Here is a 24,782-nt window from a genome sequence, read left to right on the forward strand (position 1 = left end):
GCTGCGTGAGCTGCAGCGGGGGTGTCTGTGTCCCCCCCCGGTCCCTTGCGCGGGGAGGAGGAGGGGGGGAGGGCTGCGCGAGCTGCAGCGGGGGTATCTGTGTCCCCCCCCGGTCCCTTGCGCGGCGGGGGAGGAGGAGGAGGGGGGGAGGGCTGCGCGACCGCAGCGGGGGTGTCTGTATCCCCCCCGGTCCCTTGCGCGGGGGGGGAGGAGGGGGAGGACTGCGCGACCGCAGCGGGGGTGTCTGTATCCCCCCCGGTCCCTTGCGCGGGGGGGGAGGAGGGGGAGGACTGCGCGACCGCAGCGGGGGTGTCTGTGTCTCCCCCGGTCCCTTGCGCGGGGGGGGGGGAGGAGGGGGAGGACTGCGCGACCGCAGCGGGGGTGTCTGTGTTTCCCCCGGTCCCTTGCGCGGGGTGGGCTGCGCGCTCAGGGGAGGTGTCCTGCCCACCGCGTTAGTCCCTTCCCTGCCCGCCTGCGCTCCAGGGGGCTGTAATCCCATCAAAGGGCCGGTCCCAGCCTCCTCCCTCCTGCGCGTGTGACAAGCCCCGCTGCTCGCCGCCAGCCCCACTCGCTGTCTGGTTGCTGCCGACTCCGGACGGCGGCTGCTCCCCCCGCCCCCGGGCCTCAGCCGAGCGGCTGCGGAGCAGTTCGCACCCTCCCCGGCCGCCTCGCGGTCAGCTGCCCCCCGCACGCCCAACTTCCCCAAACTTCTCTGTTTTGCGGTGGGCTGAAGGCTGGCTCCGATGGATTTACAGAGCCCAGCCCGCTGCTGCCGCTGCTTCGCTCTGCTCTTGCTGGCCTCTTGCATTGGGCACACAGCAGCTTCCAGGAGAAACATCCCCAGGAGGCAAGGTAAGAAACTCCCCCTTATCAGGGGCGAGTAGGAAGGTTTCAGCTCGGAGACTATCCCGGGGGGAAGCCCACTCTCCAGACATGCCTGTGTCTGGAGAGTGGGTGGGTAGGTAAGTGGGAACGCAAATCTGTGCATTCCCCCGGCACAGACAGGGTTAAATCCATATCACATATCTCCCCTGATGGGAAATCTGAGAGTTTTAGAATGCACTGTTTGTATTTCATTTCTTTTTAGATACAAAGAACTGTGTGAGTTGAGACAGTTTCCATATGATCTCAATTACTGGGCACCGGGGGAGAAAACCCTCCAAAGGGGGACTAGAGCCCCTCCTTGTCTTTAAACGTCTATTATTTGATCCATATTGTCAAAAGGCTCTCCATTTCCTGTTGTTAAAAAATCAGAAGGGTGTTTTTTCCTCCTCTGTTTAGTTACTCTTGATGTTCTTAGATTTTTGGCGCATATGTTTTGGTCATTTGCAGCATCTCTTCCTGTTTGATCTGTCTGGCTTTCAAAAAAAACCCTTGGATTTCTTTAACTGTGTGTGATCCCGATGAAGTGAGCTGTAGCCCACGAAAGCTTATGCTCAAATAAATTTGTTAGTCTCTAAGGTGCCACAAGTACTCCTTTTCTTTTTGCATCTTTTAACAGCATTTTTTACCTTTTTTAAAAAAGCTAATTAAGAAGTATTTAACTTGAAGTTTCTATCTGGTCTCAATAACTCTTTCTAAAGAGCAGTGCCTCTATAAAAAGGCAACATAAGTACAACAATTTTTTTTCTAAATTTTTTTTCTTTCATATCTGAGATGTTAAGTATTAAAGGAAAAAGTGAGGGCAGGGAAAGCAGTAATAAATATAAAAATGCTCTTAACTGACTGCATCTTTTCTTCATAAGTCTATTGTAAGGATTTAAAATTGTTTTAAAAATATTTATTTGGAACAGTAGATGTCTGTTTTGGGATTAATGATCTGTTTGTACAGTGGAAACGATACCACTTTATTTCAGAGTTTACAATCTGACTCTCAAAGTGCCTTCAGAAATAATGTTTCTGTAAGGAGGGAGACACTAACAGATGGAAAAATCTGTTAGCATGAAAACAAAATAACAGTCCCAGTCGTGTTCCCATTGAAGTCAGTAGGAGTTTGTCCTTCTCATATGGCTGCTTAACGTTATTGTTTCATGATGCGTCCATTTGAAAATTAACTTGTGTCTCAGTAAAGATGGACCTGCTTCACACTCTGCTTTCGATTATTGTCTGACTGCTCCTTGTATTGAAGTGGAGGGATATCAGCTTAACAAACAGTATTCTTGGGATACACATTGTTTCATTTCATTCATTCTGAACATAGCACAAGTGCATGCAAATATAGTATTATATTGTCTCTTATTGTGGGAAAAGTCTTCAGCTCTCTATGCATTATCCAGATAGGCTACTAGAATTATCAGATACTTCTTTGCATAAATTTAAACATGATAGCCCTTCTTATTTTTAAATTTTAAATGTGTCCTCTTTTGTAAATTGTAGTTGTGACTGAAATACTAACTGCAATATTTCCTATTTAGCCCCCCAATACACTGTCCAAATTCTTCCAACATATATTTTACCAATATGTACTTTCCCCAATGTGTTATTTTCTGATCTTTGCTGATTGGCTAGGGATTTGTGTGTGCAAAGAAGACAAAGGGCCTCATTCTGATCTAGGGTGACCAGAGGTTCCGATTTTATAGGGACAGTCTTAATAAGTGGGGTTTTGTCTTATTTAGATGCTTATTACCCCCCACCCCTTGTCCCAATTTTTCCACACTTGCTATCTGGTCACCCTATTCTGATCTCATATACATGAATGCACATTAGAGGAAACTCCACTGAAATCAGTGGAGTTATATGATCAGAATCTGCCCCATTCTCTCTTTTTCCTTCTAATACAGCCTGCTTCTCCTGGCTGATTCACTGAGGTTCCAGTTCAAGAACCAAGACCTGCTGCCACTGAAATTACTGACAAAATTCTACTGGCCTCCATTCAGAGGAGGATCTGGCCCATAATTTGTGGCATTGCAGTGAACACAGGTAACACTCAGGTGAGGCTCCCAGTCAGTGGGAGGCTTACCTGCATAGTGACTGTAGGATTGGCCAGAGTATTTCTGATAGCAGAATTACTCCCAGGGCAGTGGATTATGCAGTGCCAGAGGACTGGCACATAAGTGAAAGAAAATGGACAGAAGGAGGCAGACAGTCATTGCATCAGTATGTAATTGCAACGTTTTTGTAAAGCATATTTTTGTACAGTTCATTGGACCATGACATGGAGCACGTTAAGTCAGAGCAAAGACTCCCTTCGTCCCCTACATACGCTACCTTTGATCTGCAGTTGAGCTCCCACTGACGTCAATGGGATTTTTGCATGTGGATCAAGGGCAGTATATGGTCCTTGGTATTTAAAAGTTAGAGGTCTAGATACTGACCAAATATTTATGCTCCATGCAAATCACATTGTTTTCGGCTCCCTGTTGCACTCAATAGAAATGTAAAATACATATGAGGCACAAGAAATGATAAAGTCACTAGGTTTGCCAATTTGCTAATTGTATTTGCATAATTTATAAGACAGCAGTGATTATAGGAAATACTGCTGGCTGAGACAAGGAGTTCCAAAACATTGAGCCATATCCTGGTCCCTCTAAAGTCAGTGTAAGTTTTCTCATTGACTTTGTTTGGACTGGGATTGTAGATCTAGTGAATCAGATTAATTGAAAATTTGACAGACTCCATATATTTTCCTTGGTAGTATACAATATTTGTAGGATTGGATCCTTAGTTTTTATATATATTCCACAGTTTTCTTTTTTAGTTTTCACAGTTAATTTAAAATTAATCACATCTTTGTCACTCGCTGTTGTGAGAAATGCCAGTATAGTTGGAAACATAATACGTAAATACAACCTGAGCTTAAGGTCTTTATTTGACAGATGGCTAATTTTACTGGTCTGACCTTACCTCTTAGGGATCTAGTCCCGTGATCCTTGGTTAGCACAATAGCTGCCACTAAGCATTGGAGTAAATTAGATGGACAGTGGTTGCATTCAAAAAATTAAATGTGCAGTAACATTGCCACTGCTAAAGTTTACATATGCAAATGTGGCTGTATTTGTGAAGGTATCACTTAGTGGTAGTCTCTTTGTGTCCCTCAATCTTAGGTTAACACACAAGAGAACAACTGACCTAACGGAAATGTATTGATAGGCGTTCAACTAAAGTAGCTTTAATCATGGAAAAAGAAAAACTTATAATTCCTCTGCAATAATACACTAATTTTGTGTACACAACACTTTTACTGGTTGCTTATATTATGTTAATACAATTTCATTTTTTCTACCTTAAAGTGATCCTGTTTCATGTCCAAAATGATTTGTTTTCTTGCTTCTCCATTATACAAACAGATGCCACTTGTTTGTGGCAACAATTTTACAAAACCTGTGCAGGCATTTGAAAACCCACATTGCCACAAGAGTTAGAGAAGGAAATCCCTTGGGGAGTTCGTCTGCAGAAGTATGTGATTTAAATCCTACCTACATGCTGCCAAAGACTACTGGAACTGTACGTTTCCAAGAAGCCTTAGACTGAGTCCATGCTGTGAAATGCCATTTTCAATCCACTGAGAACAGGTATAGTTCTAGGTAACATGCAGCTCTGCTTCAGTCCTGCTGTTTATCATATGTTGGAAGATTAAGAATGAAAGACAACTATCATTTACTCTTACATCAAAAAGTAGTGGGTGAGGAAGAGATAAAATAGTAAAAAGGGTTTTTTTCTTTGCCCTTTTAATGCCAATAGAAAATGGGACTTGTACAAGAATTGTATCTGAGATACAACCAAAAAGGTCACACTGTGAGAGAAGTGATAAAACCAGTTCATCTTCAATGATGAGATCTGACTGAGAGGTCTTGAGGGTCAAAAGAAGAAAGGTAGTCAAACTCTCCTCAGTTTTTCAAAGTTTTCATTCCGAGTCTCATTGACAAAGATCAATTTTGTAATCCCCAGAAAGTGACAGAGAGAAATCTGTTTGTGAAGTTAAAAGTAAAAGAAACAATAACAATGCTACAACTACAGCTTACTAAATGAAACTTCAGGAATGAAAACCCTTGTGGTCAAATTCAAAACATCCTGATGAGTGCAAAACTTCTTTGCACGTGTGTTTACAGTAACATTATATATTTATTATGCAAGAGGAAATGGAACATTAGGCACATTTTAAAATAGGTTAAAATGAAGCGAGAGCCAGCGTGTGACAATAAACTGAATAGCCTGGAGTTCCCAAAAGTCTTGCAATTTTATGTTGTTTCAAATGTCTCTCTAAAGACCAACGCGGCTGCAGCAACACCTCATACATCTCCCTAAAGCTGTCACTAGTGTTTAACATTCAAACTGTTTTCTTGCTTTTGCTTTATTCATGTTCATACGTTTTTGCTCTGTGTTCTACTTTTATTCCCACTTTCAGTGGACTGGTTGCTAAAAGAGCTTAATCATGCCTTATTCCATGGTATAGTAGTAAAAATAATATAATGGATCTTAATGGCAATCTAGTTGCATGGAGGGAAGAACAGACCCCTTAGGTTGATGTTTGTGGCATTAATATGAATAACAATATACTGTGTTGTTACCTTTTTGTATACCACAATATAAAATAGAAGTCAAAAGCCTGTACTTTATAAGGCTATTGAGTAGGGCGGAACACAGAAGATAAGATTTGTATTCATTTCTGATGCTTTGGGATCAATTTTCAATTTTGATTACAAATAAATACAAATATTGGACTTGAATCTCCTGAACACTAATTTTTCATTGGTGTATTCCATTGGCTTCACCGCTATGAATGACAAGAGACACAGCTCCATAGCTCCTATGGAACAGATTTCCAAATTTTTCCACCATCAGGGCCAGATTTTCAGAAGCTAGCTCCCAGGTAGGCACTAAAATAAGTGGCCAGATTTTACAAAGACCTGAGTGTGGACTAGCTGAGTTCTTTAGCAAATATGACCACAACAGAAGCTTCTAGGTGGTAAGCACTTTTGAAAATCTGGCTTTTTAGATGTCTAAATAGGATCTGAACCATTTTGAAAATTTGTCTCTATCTGTGTAGATAGTTTTGTTTTCTTTGGAAAGGAAATTGCTTTCTGTTATATTTTTTTAAAATATTTTGGACTCTACTGGACAACATTATAGCCTGAGAAGCCCCAGGCTGGCAGGAACCCTGAGCTACCTGTACATCCCGCCCCCTTGCCGCTAGAGGAGCCCTGGGCCGGCCAGGCCCAAGCAGCCCCAGCCCAGCGTTCCACAGCAGCAGCTTCAGCTAGGGAAGGCAGAGCCTACCCACTGCCCATGGAAGTGAATAACCCTACCCCACCCATCCAGCAATCACAACATTCCTCTTTTAAAAAAAGGGGGGGGGAAGGGAAGCTGCCAGTTGATCTCCCCCTCACCCACCCAAATGCTCTACAAAGGTTCCACATACACGTTTTTTCAGAGGACTTTCCCCTAGACTGTCAGGATTTGGGAGTCTGTCCAAGACATACAGGATTTTTGAAGGCATTTTCAGAAAAGAATTGGTGTGGGGACTCCCTTCAGCTCCCTGGAATTTTAAGTTAGCTTAATGTGAACAGAATAGTCTGGTTCCCAACAGTGCTCTGAAGAGGAAGAATAGTCTTGGAATTAAGGCATTAGCATGGGTCTTGGGAAATATTTGTTAACTTCCTGATGCTGCCACAGACTTCCTCTGTGACCTGAAGGAAATCACTTAATTTCTCTGTGCCTCGGTTTCCCATCTGAAAAATGAGGATAGCGATACTTTCTTACTCCACCCTTTTTCTGTCTTGCCTCATTAGATTATAAACTGTTCATAGGACAGCTTGTTTCTTAGTATATGCTTCTGCAGTGCCTAGCACAAGGCGACCCCGATCTCAGTTAAGGCTTGTAGGCAGTACCATAATACAGACAATAATAATGCTTGAAGGTCTCCTTGTCCTCCAAGGCTTCCCTGAGAAATGCTCTGCACTTACAGCAGTGCCACTGTAGCATTTCAAGTGTACACAAGCCCTGAGATAAAATGCTAGGGGAGCTCAGAAGAATTATTTCCTGGATCAATCTTGCTTTAGGACTCAATCTTACAAACAGTTACACCTGTAAGGAACCTTATACATATGAGCAGCCTCTTTGATTTTTAATAGGACTATTCAAGTGAGTAAAATTGCTTGTGTAGCTGTTTGCAGGATTGGACCCCAAAGCAAGACTGATTTGGCCTTTTCACATTATTTCTATCACTGAGTAATTGAAATACTAATGTGAAAAGACCACCCATAAATTTACTCATATGAGCTCCATTTAAAATCAAAAGGGTTACTCATGTAACTAAAATTACTTAGATGAGTAAGTCTTTGCAGGAATGGGCCCTTCATTTGGTGTGTGTGTGTGTATATATATTCAGCTAATGTTATAGAAAAAGTTAGTTTAAGCATTAAAGAATACATGAGTCAATGTAATTATGCTGAGCTGAAGCATTTGCCAAAAAGTATGTAAACATCAACCAGTGTTGTGTGATCATCTAATGAAAAGTGTGGACATAAGAGGGGCAGAGTTATGTTTGTGTGACTTTAATTCCAAATTCCCTGATTTGTTTGGAAAAAAAATCCATCTGGGAAACTTATTCACGTGAGTAGTCCTGATTCCAGTAAGCAAGCCCACTGAAGTCAAAGAAAATACTCATCTGAATAAGTGTCCAGCATTGGGCCCACCGAGTATCATTTTTTCCTTTAATTTTTTGTAAGGAATATAATATATTATATTACACAATATAAAAGGGAAAAACATATTTAGTTAGTTGCTCATTTAAAAAAAAAAACACCTGTGTTTGTTTGACTGTCCAAACTAATGAAAAAAGCTGAATATTATTTCTTTGAACTTTACAAAAAACATTTACCTCTGGGATGAAATGCATGGGAAACTTCATTCCCAAAAGTAATTGCTTCAGAAAGGAATAAGCCACTGAAAATAAGGGCTTAGAATAAAAATGCCGTGTCGACTATAACTAGAACAAAAACAGTTAATGATGCACTCTGTAGTAATCCATAAAATCACCAAGCCTGATGTGTATTGTGTAGAATACATACAGTGAGTGTCCCCGTCGTGACGCATGTGAGAGTGCCATTGAGTTCAATGCAATACATCCATGAGTAAGGATCACTCGTGAATAAAAGTTTGCAGGTCCTAGGTCCTGAATGAAGGATTATCCTTCCTTGTGAAAAGAAAAGGAGTACTTGTGGCACCTTAGAGACTAACCAATTTATTTGAGCAGAAGCTTTCGTGAGCTACAGCTCACTTCACAGTATGCATCCGATGAAGTGAGCTGTAGCTCACAAAAGCTTATGCTCAGATAAATTGGTTAGTCTCTAAGGTGCCACAAGTACTCCTTTTCTTTTTGCAAATACAGACTAACACGGCTGTTACTCTGAAACCTTCCTTGTGCGGAATCTGTTCCAGTAAGATACTGATCCAGGAGCTCTATACCCAAAAGCAGTATAGCAACTTATCAGATCAAAGGAGAAACTTTTTTTTCTATTGTCTGTGTAGTGTGATATTCAAAAGATACAGGCATAGCAAACACTCCTTTCTTCCTAGGAGATCGCTCATACAAATGTTACCAGAAGCCACCCTGTCTAGCTTTCAAACCTGGATAAAATCAACCATATTAAAAACAGAACAGACTTGCTCGTTCAAGCACCCAGGTACTCTCAACTTTCTGACAGGTTTCAGAGTAGCAGCCGTGTTAGTTTGTATCCTCAAAAAGAAAAGGAATACTTGTGGCACCTTAGAGATTAACCAATTTATTTGAGCATAAGCTTTCATGAGCTACAGCTCACTTCATCGGATGCATGCGGTGGAAAATTCAGTGGGGAGATTTTATATACACAGAGAACATGAAACAATGCCACTACATGCATCCGATAAAGTGGGCTGTAGCCCATGAAAGCTGATGCGCAAATAAATTTGTTAGTCTCTAAGGTGCCACAAGTCCTCCTGTTCTTTTCTCAACTTCCTGTGACTCTCAGATATTGTGGTGATAAGCGCCTTACAAAACCCTATGCCAAAAAGATAGATAATCTCTTTTGGTTCATGATGCAATTACATGTCTGGTTTATCATTATTTGAGTTTGCTTTACAGGTAATATAGCTCATAAATCGCTGTTCAGGTGACGATGACAAGCGGAGAAGGGTTATTCTCATGAAAAAAAGGCTGAGCCGCGCTCAGTCTGACTAACAATGTCCAAGCTCTTAGCGGGTCTGGAGACTGGCATATCAAACCCAGACAGAGTCTCACGTCTGAAAAAATTCCAGGTCCAAATTAGCTCTCATGCCTCTCTTGGTTTTCAGAGTCATTTAAAATTACTGGCACCTGTGAGAGTGATCATGCAATCAAATTCACATCTGTGAACATTTAGAACATCGCAGTTTGATGTCTTTCTACAATTAGTGGAAATGAACACACTGTAAATGTTCAGCATGCTGTTTTCAAATACCGAAGACACTTCGTTTCTTCTGACGTGTCAATGGCATTAGTCCAAGTGTAACCCTTCTGCCAGGTGGTGCCGGCAGCAGCCAGTACTAGGTTCAATATCTAGGGGTTCCTTTACAAAAACACAGCACAGAACTGGCTTGAGCCCCACCTAGTAACCTGGGGAAATTACACACCACCCCTGGGCACCTCTGAAAGGCAATACTTCCCTTCTCATAAGCACAGCATCTGAGTGTAGAAAATAAACTTTTAATGAAAGGAGGGAAGTCACCCAACATTAATTAGGGAAAATGCCACAAGCAGGATTCATAATCATAAAACTGTCAGCAGGACACCTGCCCCAGAGTGCGTGGGGCAGGGCCTTCTGCCTCATGTTCTTGGGTTCTACAACCAAAAGTTCCTTTTCTGTGCCCCTCTCTGCTCCCTCACCACACCCCACTCGTAGTGGTTGTCCTTGGTCAGTGAGGACCCAGGGTTCAGAGGTGCATCTGTGTGAGTTCACCTCCCACCCAGGAAGAAGGCACCTTGCTTGCTTCACCATCTGAGCACTTGCTCTGGCTGGCCACGCTGACAGCCGCGGTTCCTCTCTGGCGACCGCCCTGCCAGCTTCTCACTCTGTTCCGCTTGCCAGTCACCTTCTGCCACCTGCCTCTCTGCTGTGACCTCTGTAGGTCAGTCTCTTGAGGTTTCACCCAGCTCTTTGTGATTTTCAGGTCTTAGGCTGGGCAGAAAAGCTGTCCCACCGCAAGTGATTGTCAGCTCTTTTGAGCACTTAGAATAGCAAAAGGCTCCTAATGAAGCCTATTTGGCTCTATCTTTGAACAGTGAGGAGGAACAGGTTAAGCCAGACCAGGGACCTTTAGGGAGAGTCTGTTCCTCCTGGCTGGGACTCCTGTCCCCACCCCTCTTACTTTCACAGGGGTCTGGCATTTGAGCCCCTGGTTTAACTAGGTTCTTTCAGCTTAGGACGACCCGCTCAATCGGGAAAGTTAAAGCACAGTTCTGCTCCTCTTTATTCATACAAGAAAGACAACAACATTGATAACAGCATTTCATTACCCTTGCATTCAGTACTAAAGGGATTTGTAACCCAACACCAGCCAAAGTTGATCACTTTGAGCAACATTGCTCTATCTGCTGGATATCTAGGCAGAGTGGGTGTATTCATGTAAATACAATTCGCTCCTGAAGTCTCTCCCCATCCCAGCTAGCTGTCAGGGGAGAACTCATTCAGACCCTGCTTACACAAATATAAAATTTGAAAACAAAGCTGGTTTTGAGTTAGCTGAGCTCAAAAATCATCTGAAAAAATCCTTATTATTAGGGTTGCCACTTACCTGGGAGGCAGTGACCATGAGATGGTCAGGTTCAGGATCCTTGACACAAGGAAGAAAGGAGAGCAGCAGAATACGGACCCTGGACTTCAGAAAAGCAGACTTTGACGCCCTCAGGGAACTGATGGACAGGATCCCCTGGGAGAATAACATGAAGGGGAAAGGAGTCCAGGAGAGCTGGCGGTATTTTAAAGAATCCTGATTGAGGTTGCAGGAACAAACCATCCCGATGTGTAGAAAGAATAGTAAATATGGCAGGTGACCAGCTTGACTTAACATTGAAAACCTTGCTGATCTTAAACACAGAAAAGAAGCTTACAAGAAGTGGAAGCTTGGACAAATGACCAGGGAGGAGTATAAAAATAATGCTCAGGCATGCAGGAGTGAAATCAGGAAGGCCAAATCAAACTTGGAGTTGCAGCTAGCAAGGGAATGTTCAGAGTAACAAGAAGGGTTGTCATAAATATAAAGGGAAGGGTAAACCCCTTTAAAATCCCTCCTGGCCAGAGGAAAAATCCTCTTACCTGTAAAGGGTTAAGAAGCTAAAGGTAACCTTGGTGGCACCTGACCAAAATGACCAATGAGGAGACAAGATACTTTCAAAAGCTGGGAGGAAGGAGAAGAACAAAGGGTCTGTGTCTGTCTGTATGATGCTTTTGCCAAGGACAGAACAGGAATGGAGTCTTAGAACTTAGTAAGTCATCTAGCTTGGTATGTGTTAGATTATGATTTCTTTAAATGGCTGAGAAAATAGCTGTGCTGAATAGAATGAATATTCCTGTCTGTGTGTCTTTTTTGTAACTTAAGGTTTTGCCTAGAGGGATTCTCTATGTTTTGAATCTAATTACCCTGTAAGGTATCTACCATCCTGATTTTACAGAGGTGATTCTTTTACTTCTATTAAAAGTCTTCTTGTAAGAAAACTGAATGCTTTTTCATTGTTCTAAGATCCAAGGGTTTGGGTCTGTGGTCACCTATGCAAATTGGCGAGGATTTTTACCAAATCTTCCCCAGGAAGTGGGGTGCAAGGGTTGGGAGGATTTTGGAGGGAAAGACGTGTCCAAACTACGTTTCCCAGTAAACCCAGATAAAGTTTGGTGGTGGCAGTGGAAATCCAAGGGTAAAATAATGTTGTACCTTGGGGAAGTTTTAACCTAAGCTGGTAAAAGTAAGCTTAGGAGGTTTTCATGCAGATCCCCACATCTGTACCCTAGAGTTCAGAGTGAGGAAGGAACCTTGACAAGGTTTCTACAGGTATGTTAGCAACACAAAGAAGGTCAGGGAAAGCGTGGGACCCTTACCGAATGGGGGAGGCAACCTAGTGACAGAGGATGTGGAAAAAGCTAATGTACTCAATGCTTTTTTCACCTCTGTCTTCATGAACAAGATCAGCTCCCAGACCACTGCATTGGGCAGCACAATATGGGGAGGAGGTGACCAGCCCTCTGTGGAGAAAGAAGTGGTTCAGGACTATTTAGAAAAGCTGGATGAGCACAAGTCCATGGGGCTGGATGCACTGCATCCGAGAGTGCTAAAGGAGTTGGTGGATGTGATTGCAGAGCCATTGGCCATTATCTTTGAAAACTCATGGCGATCGGGCGAGGTCCTGGATGACTGGAAAAAGGCTAATGTAGTGCCCATCTTTAAAAAAGGGAAAGAGGAGGATCCGGGGAACTACAGGCCAATCAGCCTCACCTCAGTCCCTGAAAAAATCATGAAGCAGGTCCTCAGCTAATCAATTTTGAAGCACTTAGAGGAGAGGAAAGTGATCAGGAACAGTCAGCATGGATTCACCAAGGGCAAGTCATGCCTGACTAATCTAATTGCCTTCTATGATGAGATAACTGGCTCTGTGGATGAGGGGAAAGCAGTGGATGTGTTGTTCCTTGATTTTAGAAAAGCTTTTGACATGGTCTCCCACAGTATTCTTGCAGCAAGTTAAAAAATTATGGGCTGGATGAATGGACTATAAGGTGGATAGAAAGCTGGCTAGATTGTCGGGCTCAACAGGTAGTGATCAATGGCTCCATGGCTAGTTGGCAGCCGGTATCAAGCGGAGGGCCCCAAGGGTCGGTCCTGGGGCCAGTTTTGTTCAATATCTTCATTAATGATCTGGAGGATGGCATGGATTGCACCCTCAGCAAGTTTGCAGATGACACTAAATTGGGAGGAGTGGTAGATACACTGGAGCGTAGGGATAGGATACAGAGGGACTTAGACAAATTAGAGGATTGGGCCAAAAGAAATCTGATGAGGTTCTACAAGGACAAGTGCAGAGTCCTGCACTTAGGAAGGAAGAATCCTATGCACTGCTACAGACTAGGGACCGAGCAGCTAGGCAGCAGTTCTGCAGAAAAGGACCTAGGGGTTATTGTGGACGAGATGCTGGATATGAGTCAACAGTGTGCCCTTGTTGCCATGAAGGCTAACAGCATTTTGGTCTGTATAAGTAGGAGCATTGCTAGCAGATCAAGGGACGTGATCATTCCCCTCTATTTGGTATTGATGAGGTCTCATCTGGAGTACTGTGTCCAGTTTTGGGCTCCACACTACAAGAAGGATGTGGAAAAATTGGAAAGAGTCCAGTGGAGGACAACAAAAATGATTAGGGGTCTGGAGCACATGACTTATGAGGAGAGGCTGAGGGAACTGGGATTATTTAGTCTGCAGAAGAGAAGAATGAAGGGGGATTTGATAGCTGCTTTCAACTATCTGAAAGGGGGTTCCAAAGAGGATGGATCTAGACTGTTCTCAGTGGTACCAGGTGCTAGAACAAGGAGTAATGGTCTCAAGTTGCAGTGGGGGAGGTTTAGGTTGGATATTAGGAAAAACTTTTTCACTAGGAGGGTGGTGAAGCACTAGAATAGGTTACCTAGGGCGGTGGTGGAATCTCCTTCCTTAGAAGTTTTTAAGGTCAGGCTTGACAAAGCCCTGGCTGGGATGATTTAGTTGGTGTTGGTCCTGCTTTGAGCAGGGGGTTGGACGAGATGACCTCCTGAGGTCCCTTCCAACTCTGATATTCTATGATTCTATGATTTCAGGTTCCCAAAAAGAGAACACTGCTGGGACGGGGGGAGCTGGAAGTGGGGGAGCTGGAGGGAGGGGTACAGTTAGAGGGTGCTGGAGAGGCTATTTGGGGGGTATGGACGGGATATTTGTGTACTTGGAGGGAGCACCTGGGGGGTGCTGGATGCGGTACCTGGAGGCTGTTGGAGTGGGTACGTGAGGCCTCACTCTCGAGGTGGGGGGCAGTGTCGCTCTGTGTCATGGAGGCAGGGTGGCTGTGAAAGCTCAGAATGCGGCACCAGCCATTCTGTCAATGCATCCCTGCACGACCCCTCCCCAAGGCTGGGAGCCAGGGCCTGAGTGAGCTGCATCTGGCAGCTGTGGCTACAGGGAAGGGACTGATCAGCTGGGGATGGACCAATTCAGGGTTCAGGGACAGCTCTTTCTGAGTTGCAGTGTCTGCTCTGCAAAAATCCTGGACATTGCCTCTTATTTGTAAAATCCAACTGGACAGAAAATGGAGCATCAAAAAAGAGGAAATGTCTGGGGAAAACCCGGACATATGGTAACCCTACTTATTATTATATTTTAAAACCTTTTAAAGAGTTATTTCATAGAATCATAGAATATCAGGGTTGGAAGGGACCTCAGGAGGTCATCTAGTCCAACCCCCTGCTCAAAGCAGGACCAATCCCCAATTAAATCATCCCAGCCAGGGCTTTGTCAAGCCTGACCTTAAAAACTTCTAAGGAAGGAGATTCCACCACCTCCCTAGGTAACGCATTCCAGTGTTTCACCACCCTCCTAGTGAAAAAGTTTTTCCTAATATCCAACCTAAACCTCCCCCACTGCAACTTGAGACCATTACTCCTTGTCCTGTCATCTTCTACCACTGAGAATAGTCTAGAACCATCCTCTTTGGAACCACCTCTCAGGTAGTTGAAAGCAGCTATCAAATCCCCCCTCATTCTTCTCTTCTGCAGACTAAACAATCCCAGTTCCCCCAGATTCTCCTCATAAGTCATGTGTCCAGACCCCTAATAATTTTTGTCGCCCTTCGCTGGACTCTCTCCAATTTTTCCACATCCGTCTTGTAGTGTGGGACCCAAACCTGGACACAGTACTCCAGATGAGGCCTCACCAATGTCAAATAGAGGGGAACGATCATGTGGCAGGGTGGGAGAGGAAGAGGAGAAGAATTTTTGAGAATTTCCCCAGAATTAATTTCTGGGCTTAGGCCAAGCATAAGAAATTTTAATCTAAAAGGTCACTTCAGAAGAAAAAAAACCACACAAACAAAACCAAAATAGCATAATGATTGAAAATAGGGGTTTAGGACCAAAACTTATTTGACTTCAGAGGGAGCTCTCTGCAGAGATCAGTGGCTAAAATTTGGTTCTTGGAATAGAAGTTCTGTCTCTGGTTTCATGTACCACATGCTGGGTAATAACAGGAGAGGACTCCATGTGTATAAAAATAAACTCTTTATTAAGAAAACAATTTGTATAGATGCTGCAAGTGCAGCATTTTAGCCATGTGCACACAGGCTGACTTCGTGGTGGTTTCTCCAAACTTTTTCCTCCTACAACCCGTGCTCCTCCCTCCAAGCTCCATGCAGGTTGCTACAGTCTCCAACTTAAACATAGTGTCATGGTAGCAACACTATAACATCATGAATTGCAATGTCAAGAACTGCAGCTCTCTCTCCATATGCGTCTCAGTGGATGCGACATGACACCCATGGATTATAACATTTAGCCATTTGTGACTTTGGGCTAGAGGGCAAAGCTGCTCCAGTGATAATGAAAAAAGAAACTGAGAGAATGATAGGGGAAAACGCCTCACTGCTGGCAAAAGAAAGAGCTAGTATATGAGATTGGGTAGAGGAAAGAATGAAAACCTTTGTAGGAGCTGAGGATGAGAGAAGCTTCAGTGAGGAGGAAGAGGGAACTGCACTGCCCAAGTGCTCAGACAAATGCATTCATAAAATGCAAAGCTGGAGAACAGAATCCCCAACTGCTTATGATTCATGGCTCCTGTAGTTATGGTGGGAACAGTGGATGCAGCTGACATAAAGTTTTGGGCCAGTAGGTCCTAACTCTGTGGACCCACTAGATGTGCCCTGGCCATCTGATAATCCCCAAGTCTGTATTCCTGCACAGATAGCCAGTGTGAAGTTTGCCTCTGTTCTGCCCAAATAGGTTCTTCACTGTCTAGACTCCCCCATGGTGTTTCCCTGGTGTGTTGGACCACATTATGGGGAAGCAGGTGGAGTGTGACCTTAGTGACAGCAAAGGACAGTGAAATTGATTCTTTTGCCCATTCTACACACAGGAGCTGTAGTCTGGGAAGAAATTAGTTTTCTACCTTTCAAAATGGATGTCCTGCCTGGCCTTCCATGCCCTTTGGCAATCACTAGCCTTAGCTAAAATCTCAGTTGTGTTTGTGCCAATCCCCTCTTCTGTAATCAGTTTATGCTAAGTATGCAGTAGCATTTACCTGTGCCTCATTGTTAATGCTCAAAAGGGGTGGGATGGGTTTGTTAATGAAAGTAAGTAGGTTAGATTTCTTCACTTCTGCCAGAAGCACTAGTTACCTCAAATTTCTGGCTCTTGCTTGATTTTCAAATTTCTCTAGTCTCCGCTCTGCATTTTCACAGAATTCAGTTACACACACAGAAGAAGCTTAAGGCCTGAATTTTCAAAAGAGACTAGTGATTTTGGATGCCTCCATTTTTGGTGACACCTCAAAGGGGCCTGATTTGATTTGAGGCCTGAGACACCTCAAAGGGGGCAGGTACTCAACACTTTTTGAAAATCAGTCCCCTTCAGCCTGTCTCTAGTTGAATACCAAAAATTGAGACAATCAAAATCACTAGTCACTTTGAAAATTTACATTTCTTACAGCACTTTTTCTGTTACATAGTTTTCTTCAGGTCCCCACATGCTGCCTTCTGTTCTTTCCATCCGCTGATCTAGACAGCCCAACGAGATGGCTATAGCTCAGCTGTGCTCTCCACAAAGGCAATGATGATATGCTTTGTGTCAGTTTTGGTCAGAATGAAGAGAAAGATGCTTTATGGTACACTGTCGAGGGGGTGAGGCTAAAGCTGAGGCCTGTGCCCAGACTTGTGATCTTAACAAGTCTGTATTTTCCTTAATGTAATTGCCTTTGGGGGACACTCAAATAGTTTTGTTCAGTGTCCACTGACAATGAGGTTCAAAATGATTTGGTTTAGAGTACATAGAGGCTCTGAGAAGCCAAAATCTTACTGTTTTGAAGGAGAATTGGTACACATATTTGCTCCTTGTCACACACTAGACTCCACCCCCTCTAAATGTTAACCTTTGAGAGTGTGTGAATGAGAGAGAGAGAGTATAAAACATATATGGACTTTGTGGTTTCCTTGCATGATAGCGTTCTGTTCATTTAGATCAGGTTATGCATCTAAATGCTCAATATGAATGATATTTATGGTACGGAATTAAAATGTTTCCTAAAGAAGTGAAATTTGGGCCGAGAGTACACTTAAATGTTAGGTTAACATAGCCATGGTGCTCCAGGATGTGAAAAATTCACACCCCTGAGCACCGTAGCAATGCAGACCTAACGCTTGGTGTAGAAACAGCTAGATCGATGGAAGAATGTTTCCGTCAACTAGCTACCTTTGCTTGCGGAGGAGGAGTTGCTACGGTGATGGAACTTCTCCCCCTTTTTTTTCGCTGTAGAAAGCATCTACACTGTGGAGCTACAAAGGCATAGCTGTGGCTCTGTAGCTGTGCTGCTGTCGCACCATAGTGTAGACGTGGCCTTTGTATCTTGTCAGAGGAACACTTCTGAGAAAGAGAAGGTTTTGTAAGAGAGGATGGAAAGACCTTGAGAGATAGCAAGGAGAACATTTTCCAAGTACTGGGCAACAGTTTAGCCAGATGATTCTCACTGAAGCTTCCTATAGCTAAATCCTGACAAATGTACTCCTACATGATGACGATTGATGGGTAAAAGATTTTTAAGGTTATTTATTTGGAGTTATAACAATTACAAAGGCACCACACTCTATTACAGAGCTGTATTTTTGTCTTTGATTTCAGTAATATATACAAAGTCCATGAGAGTAGTTATCCTCACTGCCGTACCTGTGGCAGGAATACTCAGTCAATGTAGAAGTCTGACTATTATATATATTTTGTCACTTAATTTCAGAATAGTTATAACACACTTCACACTGTGTGTTGCCAGGGAATGGTGCACAAGAATCACATGCACTTTAAGCACGAGCTGGCTGAAATCACACAAGTCTTCAGCATTCTGTCTCTTGACAGTATTATGAGATACACCCACTATGTTATGTATCTTATTGCTTAATTATTTTCACTACAAAAATTCCATCAACTTGAAATAAACAAACATTTATTTCTACACCTTGGGCATCATCAGATATTTGCAGTGTCTGGAATGTCTGTTTCCAGCCAGTAGTGACAAATATTATGGTGATGGGTGCCCTGGATGTACCTTAGCTAGAAGGAGGAAAAGATTGCTCTCTGAGTGAAAACTCACCCTTACACCTATGTTTACTAGAGGTATTATAAAAGGATAATAGCAGGTAGTAAGTAGTTCAGTTTCAGAGAGGACATTCTTCTTTACCAGTTAAGACATGACTGACTACAGCACATTTGTGACTGCCATTTGTTTTATACAGAGGATATAACTTGTGTTACACAAAAATAAATGTTTGGCATGGTGGAAATACTTTGCTTTGAAATACATAGGAGCTTGATTCTGGCATGATCATAGAATACCAGGATTGGAAGGGACCTCAGGAGGTCATCTAATCCAACCCCCTGCTCAAAGCAGGACCAATCCCCAATTTTTGCCCCAGATCCCAAATGGCCCCCTCAAGGATTGAACTCACAACCGTGGGTTTAACAGGCCAATGCTCAAACCACTGAGCTATCCCTCCCCCCGATGCTGAAGTCATGTTGTCTGAGGCAGTGGGAAGGCACACTGCCTGAGCAGGAGCTCCAGGCATTGTACCTAAAGCATGTACAGTTGTGCCCAGAAGTGCTGGTGGAGCGTGGCCACTGCACTTTCCTTGAAATGCATGCAGTGTCTGCTGCCTTCTGTACCCCAACAGCTTTGGTATCTGCCCACTTTAGAGAGGCTAGTGCTGGCAGTGATACTAGCCCTGCATTATCTTTGCATTCTCTAAGGGCAAGGACTCCTATTGGGTTACATTGCTAGGCTTCAGTTCAGGAGCGTGTCCTTGTGCAGGACACATGCCTAAGCATATTCTTGACTTTAAGACATGCTTAAATCTTATTGATGTCCGGTGCTTAAAGTTAAGCATGTGTTTGAGTGTTTTCCTGAACTGGGACCCTAAACAGGGTGCCACAAGGGGTGGGATGCCATGGCAAAGTCAATACTCGGACACTGTGTCCACTTATTTTCAATGGGACTCATATTGTATTCTAGCTTAATTCTAGACCACAGCTCTCTTTTCCTTCTACACAGGCTATAAATACCACAGTGATATACACCTTACTTGTACCTGAGACAGATATTCTCTGCATAACATATACTACAAGAACATAATATTACCATTGTTGAGACCTTTTGGAATTCAGATACAGTTGGATGGCTATTACCTCTAAATTAATTCCAATTAGGGTCCGTCTACACTGCACAGGTCTTTTGGTGGCATGTGAGTACATACCCCTATGGTGTGGATATAAATAGCAGAACACGCTCTCTACTTGCTAAGCCGTGCCTGCCTGTCTACACTGCTATTTTGAGCAGTGTAGTATCTGGCTGCCTTCCTTCTACAGGAAAAGACTTGCCCAGTGGGGAAAGGCTCTGGTATGAGGGAGGCAGCAGGGAAAGGCTGCCAGCTCCTTGCTGCTGGAGCCCTTCCCCACTGAAGGGAAAGACTTTGGCAGTTCTCCACTGCTGGAGCCCTTTTTCCCCCTAGGGAAAGACTGCAGCTGCTCCCTGCTGCTGGAAAGACTCCTGCAGTGCGGAAGAGACTTCTGCAAGAGCCTTTCACTAATACGTGAAGGTGTGGGCACAGCCGGCTTTTCACTGCGGCATGTACCTACACGTACACTAAATGCCACTGCCAGTGGTATGTGGTGTAGATGTAGCCTGAGTTATTCTTCTCGCGTAAAATTCACCCATGTACAGAGAGCACATGCAAGACTCTCTGCATCACTTAAATCCTGCAGTGGTAGCGTAGAGCACCCATGCAGGACCCTGCATCCTGGGGGCTCTCAGGGAATGAACTATGTTATCTTCTCTTGTGTAGATCCTTTGAAGCAGGGCACAGAAGGGCAGCAGCTGGTGTTCCAGAGTGTGAGTTGGAATAGCCAGGAAGAGAGGGACTGCATCAGATTGAGAGAGGAGGGGTAAATTCCATCTTCTTTACTCCTGCTCAGTTGCCCACACAATGCTTCCAATTTCATCTTTTGTTGTTTTCATTAGTTACCCCACAGGTCCATCAGTGCATGTGCTGAAAAGAGAAGCTGTATAGTGCTTATTGTCATTTTCTGAATGCTTCAGATATAATAAAAATGGCAGCACCGGCGTCTCTTCAGTCACTGTTCTGTTGTGGTCCTGACACAGTCACCCTTCTCTGGTTGTGGTTGGGAGATTCCTGCTTTCTTACTCAATGCTGCTGAGCAGTGGTAGTTGGACCAAGCTTCAAAAAGATGAAAAGATGCCACATTTTTTTAATTTAAGACTTCCTGACCTTTGTTGGTTTGTCATGCCATCTACATCCCACAGCATTCTTTATTTAACCTAGTTCAGTCTGTAGAAATCAAATAAATAACAGTCTGACATTGTTTATTTTTGTCACAAATGATGGACCTTTTGCAGTTCACACTGAAATCAATTTGAGTTGTTTCCATTGATTTCAATGACACTGATCAGGCCTCATATTTTAATTTAGTACATCTATGGGTACTTTTATTATATGGATTTGAGTGCTAGTGACATCAGAAATGGACTGATTCTCAAAATATTATTTTAAAACTTGATTCTTTCCAGTAATCACCCATCACTACAGTAAAGTCTCTGGTCAGATTGTGGCTGGTCCAAGGGGAGGGAGGGTGCTGTTCATCTGCCATCCCTTTAGCTTCTGTGCAAGAGACAACCACAGCCTTAGCATTTGTGTAGACTGCAATCACAGCGCATGATTGCAGCTCAAGTAGATATATCTGAGCTAACTTTAATCTTAATAGCTGGGGTACCAGATTAGTGAAGCCACCGCAGTGCATGCCTCAGTGTGGGCTGGAGAGTCCCAGGTGGGCTTACACAGCCCATGCTGAAACATGTACTGCAGCGGCTTCACTGCCCTCGGACCCAAGCTAGCAAGATTACTTTAATCTCTAATACATCTACTCAAGCTGCAGTCACAGGGTAGAAATACCCTTAGTACCCACACACTGAAAGTGCAAAGGGGTGAATTCACAGGATCACAAGGGACTTCCTGAAGGAGAGCAAGCCTGGAGTTGTTCCATTTTGTTCCCCAGGTTACTTAGTACATCAGAAGCATATGGCGGACAAGAACACAGGTGGAAGTTCGCAAAAACGCTTCCATTGGCTCTAACACCAGTTCAGCTGAACTAGTGTTAAAGCTGAGGGGAATCACAATGTAAACAAGGCTTCTGTGGTCGGAATTGTTTTGTATCACCATTTTAATGTGAGTTGCTTTGCAGAAAACATGTTTAAAATGGTGGTAAAATCAGCTCTGGCTGAGGGAGCCATGTCTGTGCTGCAGCTCCCACTGGTCATGGTGGGAACTGTTCTTGGTAATTTTTCCCAGTGTTGTAGTTACTTCATTATTTTCTTAACACTACAGATCCTTAGGCCATGTCTGCACTACGAAAGTACTCCGATTTTACAGAAGTCGATTTTTGGGAACAGATTGTATAAAGTCAAGTGCATGCGTCCACACTAAGCACATTAATTCGGCGGTGTGCGTTCACAGTACTGTGGCAAGCGTCAACATTCCAAGCGGTGCACTGTGGGTAGTGTGGCAGAGCTCCGACCTTGTCCCCATGGGTCCCACGCTTCCAGGTGGTTTATGCTAGCTTCAGAGGCTCACTGCAACCCTCCACGTAGCCCTTCTCTCTCTTGGGCCAGGGAGCCCTTTTCATCATAAGCCAGCAATGGAGGTTGGTGAGAGAATTCCCACAGTCTCTGTTGCTCCTACGGCCTCATGCCAAAACAGTTTAGCCTCCTGTCCTGACAGGGGCCTGTTTTCCCCTCCCAGGAGGTGTTTCTGTAGTGGTGGGTTGGGGGGAACCCAGGCCCACCTTCTACTCCGGGTACCGGCCCAGGGACCCTAATGGTAGCAGCTGTTGGCAGCCAACCTTTCACTGCCAGAGTTGCTACATTTCCCTGGGCCACTTCCCCACAGCTCTCCTGCTTCTTCCTTCTTCACCTTTACCTTAGGGCTCCCTTACCAATAACTTGAGGGTGTCTTCATTAATCAGCCCTTCAGCCTCACTTCCTCTCCTCTGGAGTGAGCCCTTTTATATTATCAGAGGGGCCTTAATTAGATTCAGGTGGTCACATTAGCTTAATGGCCTCACCTGACTCTTTGCAGGTTAATTGGAGTCAGGTGTTCTCATTAGCCTGGAGCAGCCCCTGCTCTGGTCAGTCAGGGAACAGAAAACTGTTAATCCAGTGGCCAGTATATCTGCCTTCTGCTACTCTGCTGTACATGACTGCACTCCTGTCCCTGTTGTTCATTAGTTGTCCCCCATAATTACTTGGTTTTCCAGGTCCTGTGGACCCCCCCTTAGGCTGGGGGGGGAATCCTTTAGCATCCGAATAAGGCTACTCTACTGTACCCAACTGGCCTGGGTCTATCACAGTAGCTATCCCACAGTTCCCGCAGTCCTTGCTGCCCATTGGAATTCTGGGCTGAGCTCCCAATGCCTGATGGGCCCAAAAATTTGTCGCGGGTGGTTATGGGTAAATGTTGTCAGTCAACCCTCCCTCCCTCCATGAAAGCAACAGCAGACAATCATTTCGCGCCCTTTTCCCTGGATTCCCCGAGCAGACGCCATAGCACGGCAAGCATGGAGCCCGTTCAACTCACCACAGCAGTTATGACCATTGTAAACACCTCATGCATTATCATGCAGTTTATGCAGAACCAGCACCTGAAAAACCAGGCAAGGAGGTGACGGCAGCACAGTGATGAAGACATGAACACAGATTTCTCTAAAACTGCGGTCCCCGGCAATTTGGAGATCATGGTGTTACTGGGGCAGGCTCATGCCGTGGAACGCCTATTCTGGGCCCAGGAAACAAGCACAGAGTGGTGGGACCACATAGTGTTGCAGGTTTGGGATGATTCCCTGTGGTGCCGAAATTTTCGCATGCATAAGGGCACTTTCATGGAACTTTGTGACTTTCTTTCCCCTGCCTGAAGCGCAAGAATACCAAGATGAGAGCAGCCCTCACAGTTCAGAAGCGAGTGATAATAGCCATGTGGAAGCTTGCAACTCCAGACAGCTACTGGTCAGTTGGTAATCAATTTGGAGTAGGCAAATCTACTGTGGGGATTGCTGTGATGCAAGTAGCCAACACAATCATTGAGCTGCTGCTATCAAAGGTAGTGACTCTGGGAAATCATAGAATATCAGGGTTGGAAGGGACCTCAGGAGGTCATCTAGTCCAACCCCCTGCTCAAAGCAGGACCTATCCCCCAAAAATGTGCAGGTCATACTCGATGGCTTTGCTGCAATGGGATTCCCTAACTGTGGTGGGGCTATAGAAGGAACGCATATCCCTATCTTGGGACCAGACCACCAGGGCAGCCAGTACATAAACCGCAAGGGGTACTTTTCAATAGTGCTGCAAGCACTGGTGGATCACAAGGGACATTTCACCAACATCAGCGTGGGATGGCTGGGAAAGGTTCATGACGCTCGCATCTTCAGGAACTCTGGTCTGTTTAAGCGGCTGCAAGAAGGGATTTACTTCCCAGACCAGAAAATAACTGTTGGGGATGTTGAAATGCCTATAAAGAAAAGGCGTACTTGTGGCACCTTAGAGACTAACCAATTTATTTGGTCTCTAAGGTGCCACAAGTCCTCCTTTTCTTTTTGCGAATACAGACTAACACGGCTGTTACTCTGAAACCTGAAATGCCTATAGTTATCCTTGGGGACCCAGCCTACCCCTTAATGCCCTGGCTCATGAAGCCGTACGCAGGCACCGTGGACAGTAGTAAGGAGCTGTTCAACTATAGGCTGAGCAAGTGCAGAATGGTGGTAGAGAGTGCATCTGGACGTTTAAAAAGTCACTGGCGCACTTTACTGATTCGTTCAGACCTCAGCGAAACCAATATTCCCACTGTTATTGCTCCTTGCTGTGTGCTCCACAATCTCTGTGAGAGTAAGGGGGAGATATGTATGGTGGGGTGGGAGGTTGAGGCAAATCGCCTGGCTGCTGAATACACGCAGCCAGACACCAGGGTGGTTAGAAGAGTGCAGCAGGAAGCGCTGCGCATCAGAGAAGCTTTGAAAACCAGTTTCATGACTGGCCAGGGTACTGTGTGACACGTCTGTTTGTCTCTCCTTGATGAAAACCCGCCCCCTTGGTTGCCTCTAAATTCCCTGTAAGCCACCCGCCCTCCCACCTTCGATCACAGTTTGCTTGCAAAGGAAATAAAATCACTATCATTTAAAAAACACGTATTCTTTATTAATTGATTATAAAAGTAGGGAGATAACTCACAAGGTAGCCCGGATGGGGTGTGGGAGGAGGGTAGGAGGGAAGGAAAAGGCCACTTCAAAACTAGTTGAATGACAGCTTTCTGTTGCTTGGGCTGTCCACTGGGGTGGAGTGGTTGGGTGCCCGGAGCCTCCCCCCGCGTTCATGGATGTCTGGGTGAGGAGGCTATGGAACTTGGGGAGGACGGAGGGCAGTTAAGTAGGGGCTGCAGCGGCAGTCTGTGATCCTGCTGCCATTCATGAACCTCCACCAGAGGCTGGAGCATGTCCGTTTGATCC

General features: G+C 44.5%; 1 protein-coding gene across 3 annotated transcripts in view; it reads left to right on the forward strand.

Moving 5' to 3' along the window:
• The first annotated feature begins 567 nt into the window (after positions 1 to 567).
• The window catches only part of EGFLAM (EGF like, fibronectin type III and laminin G domains), a 136,527-nt gene continuing 112,312 nt past the window's right edge, over positions 568 to 24,782 (forward strand). For all 3 annotated transcript variants that reach the window (XM_073346166.1, XM_073346165.1, XM_073346167.1), the window contains exon 1: positions 568 to 852. In XM_073346166.1, the coding sequence (XP_073202267.1) occupies positions 744 to 852 (109 nt within the window). In that variant the 5' untranslated portion in view covers positions 568 to 743. The remainder of the gene's footprint in view (positions 853 to 24,782) is intronic.

This window comes from Lepidochelys kempii, chromosome 5, assembly GCF_965140265.1.
Source record: "Lepidochelys kempii isolate rLepKem1 chromosome 5, rLepKem1.hap2, whole genome shotgun sequence".
Taxonomy (NCBI): domain Eukaryota; kingdom Metazoa; phylum Chordata; order Testudines; family Cheloniidae; genus Lepidochelys; species Lepidochelys kempii.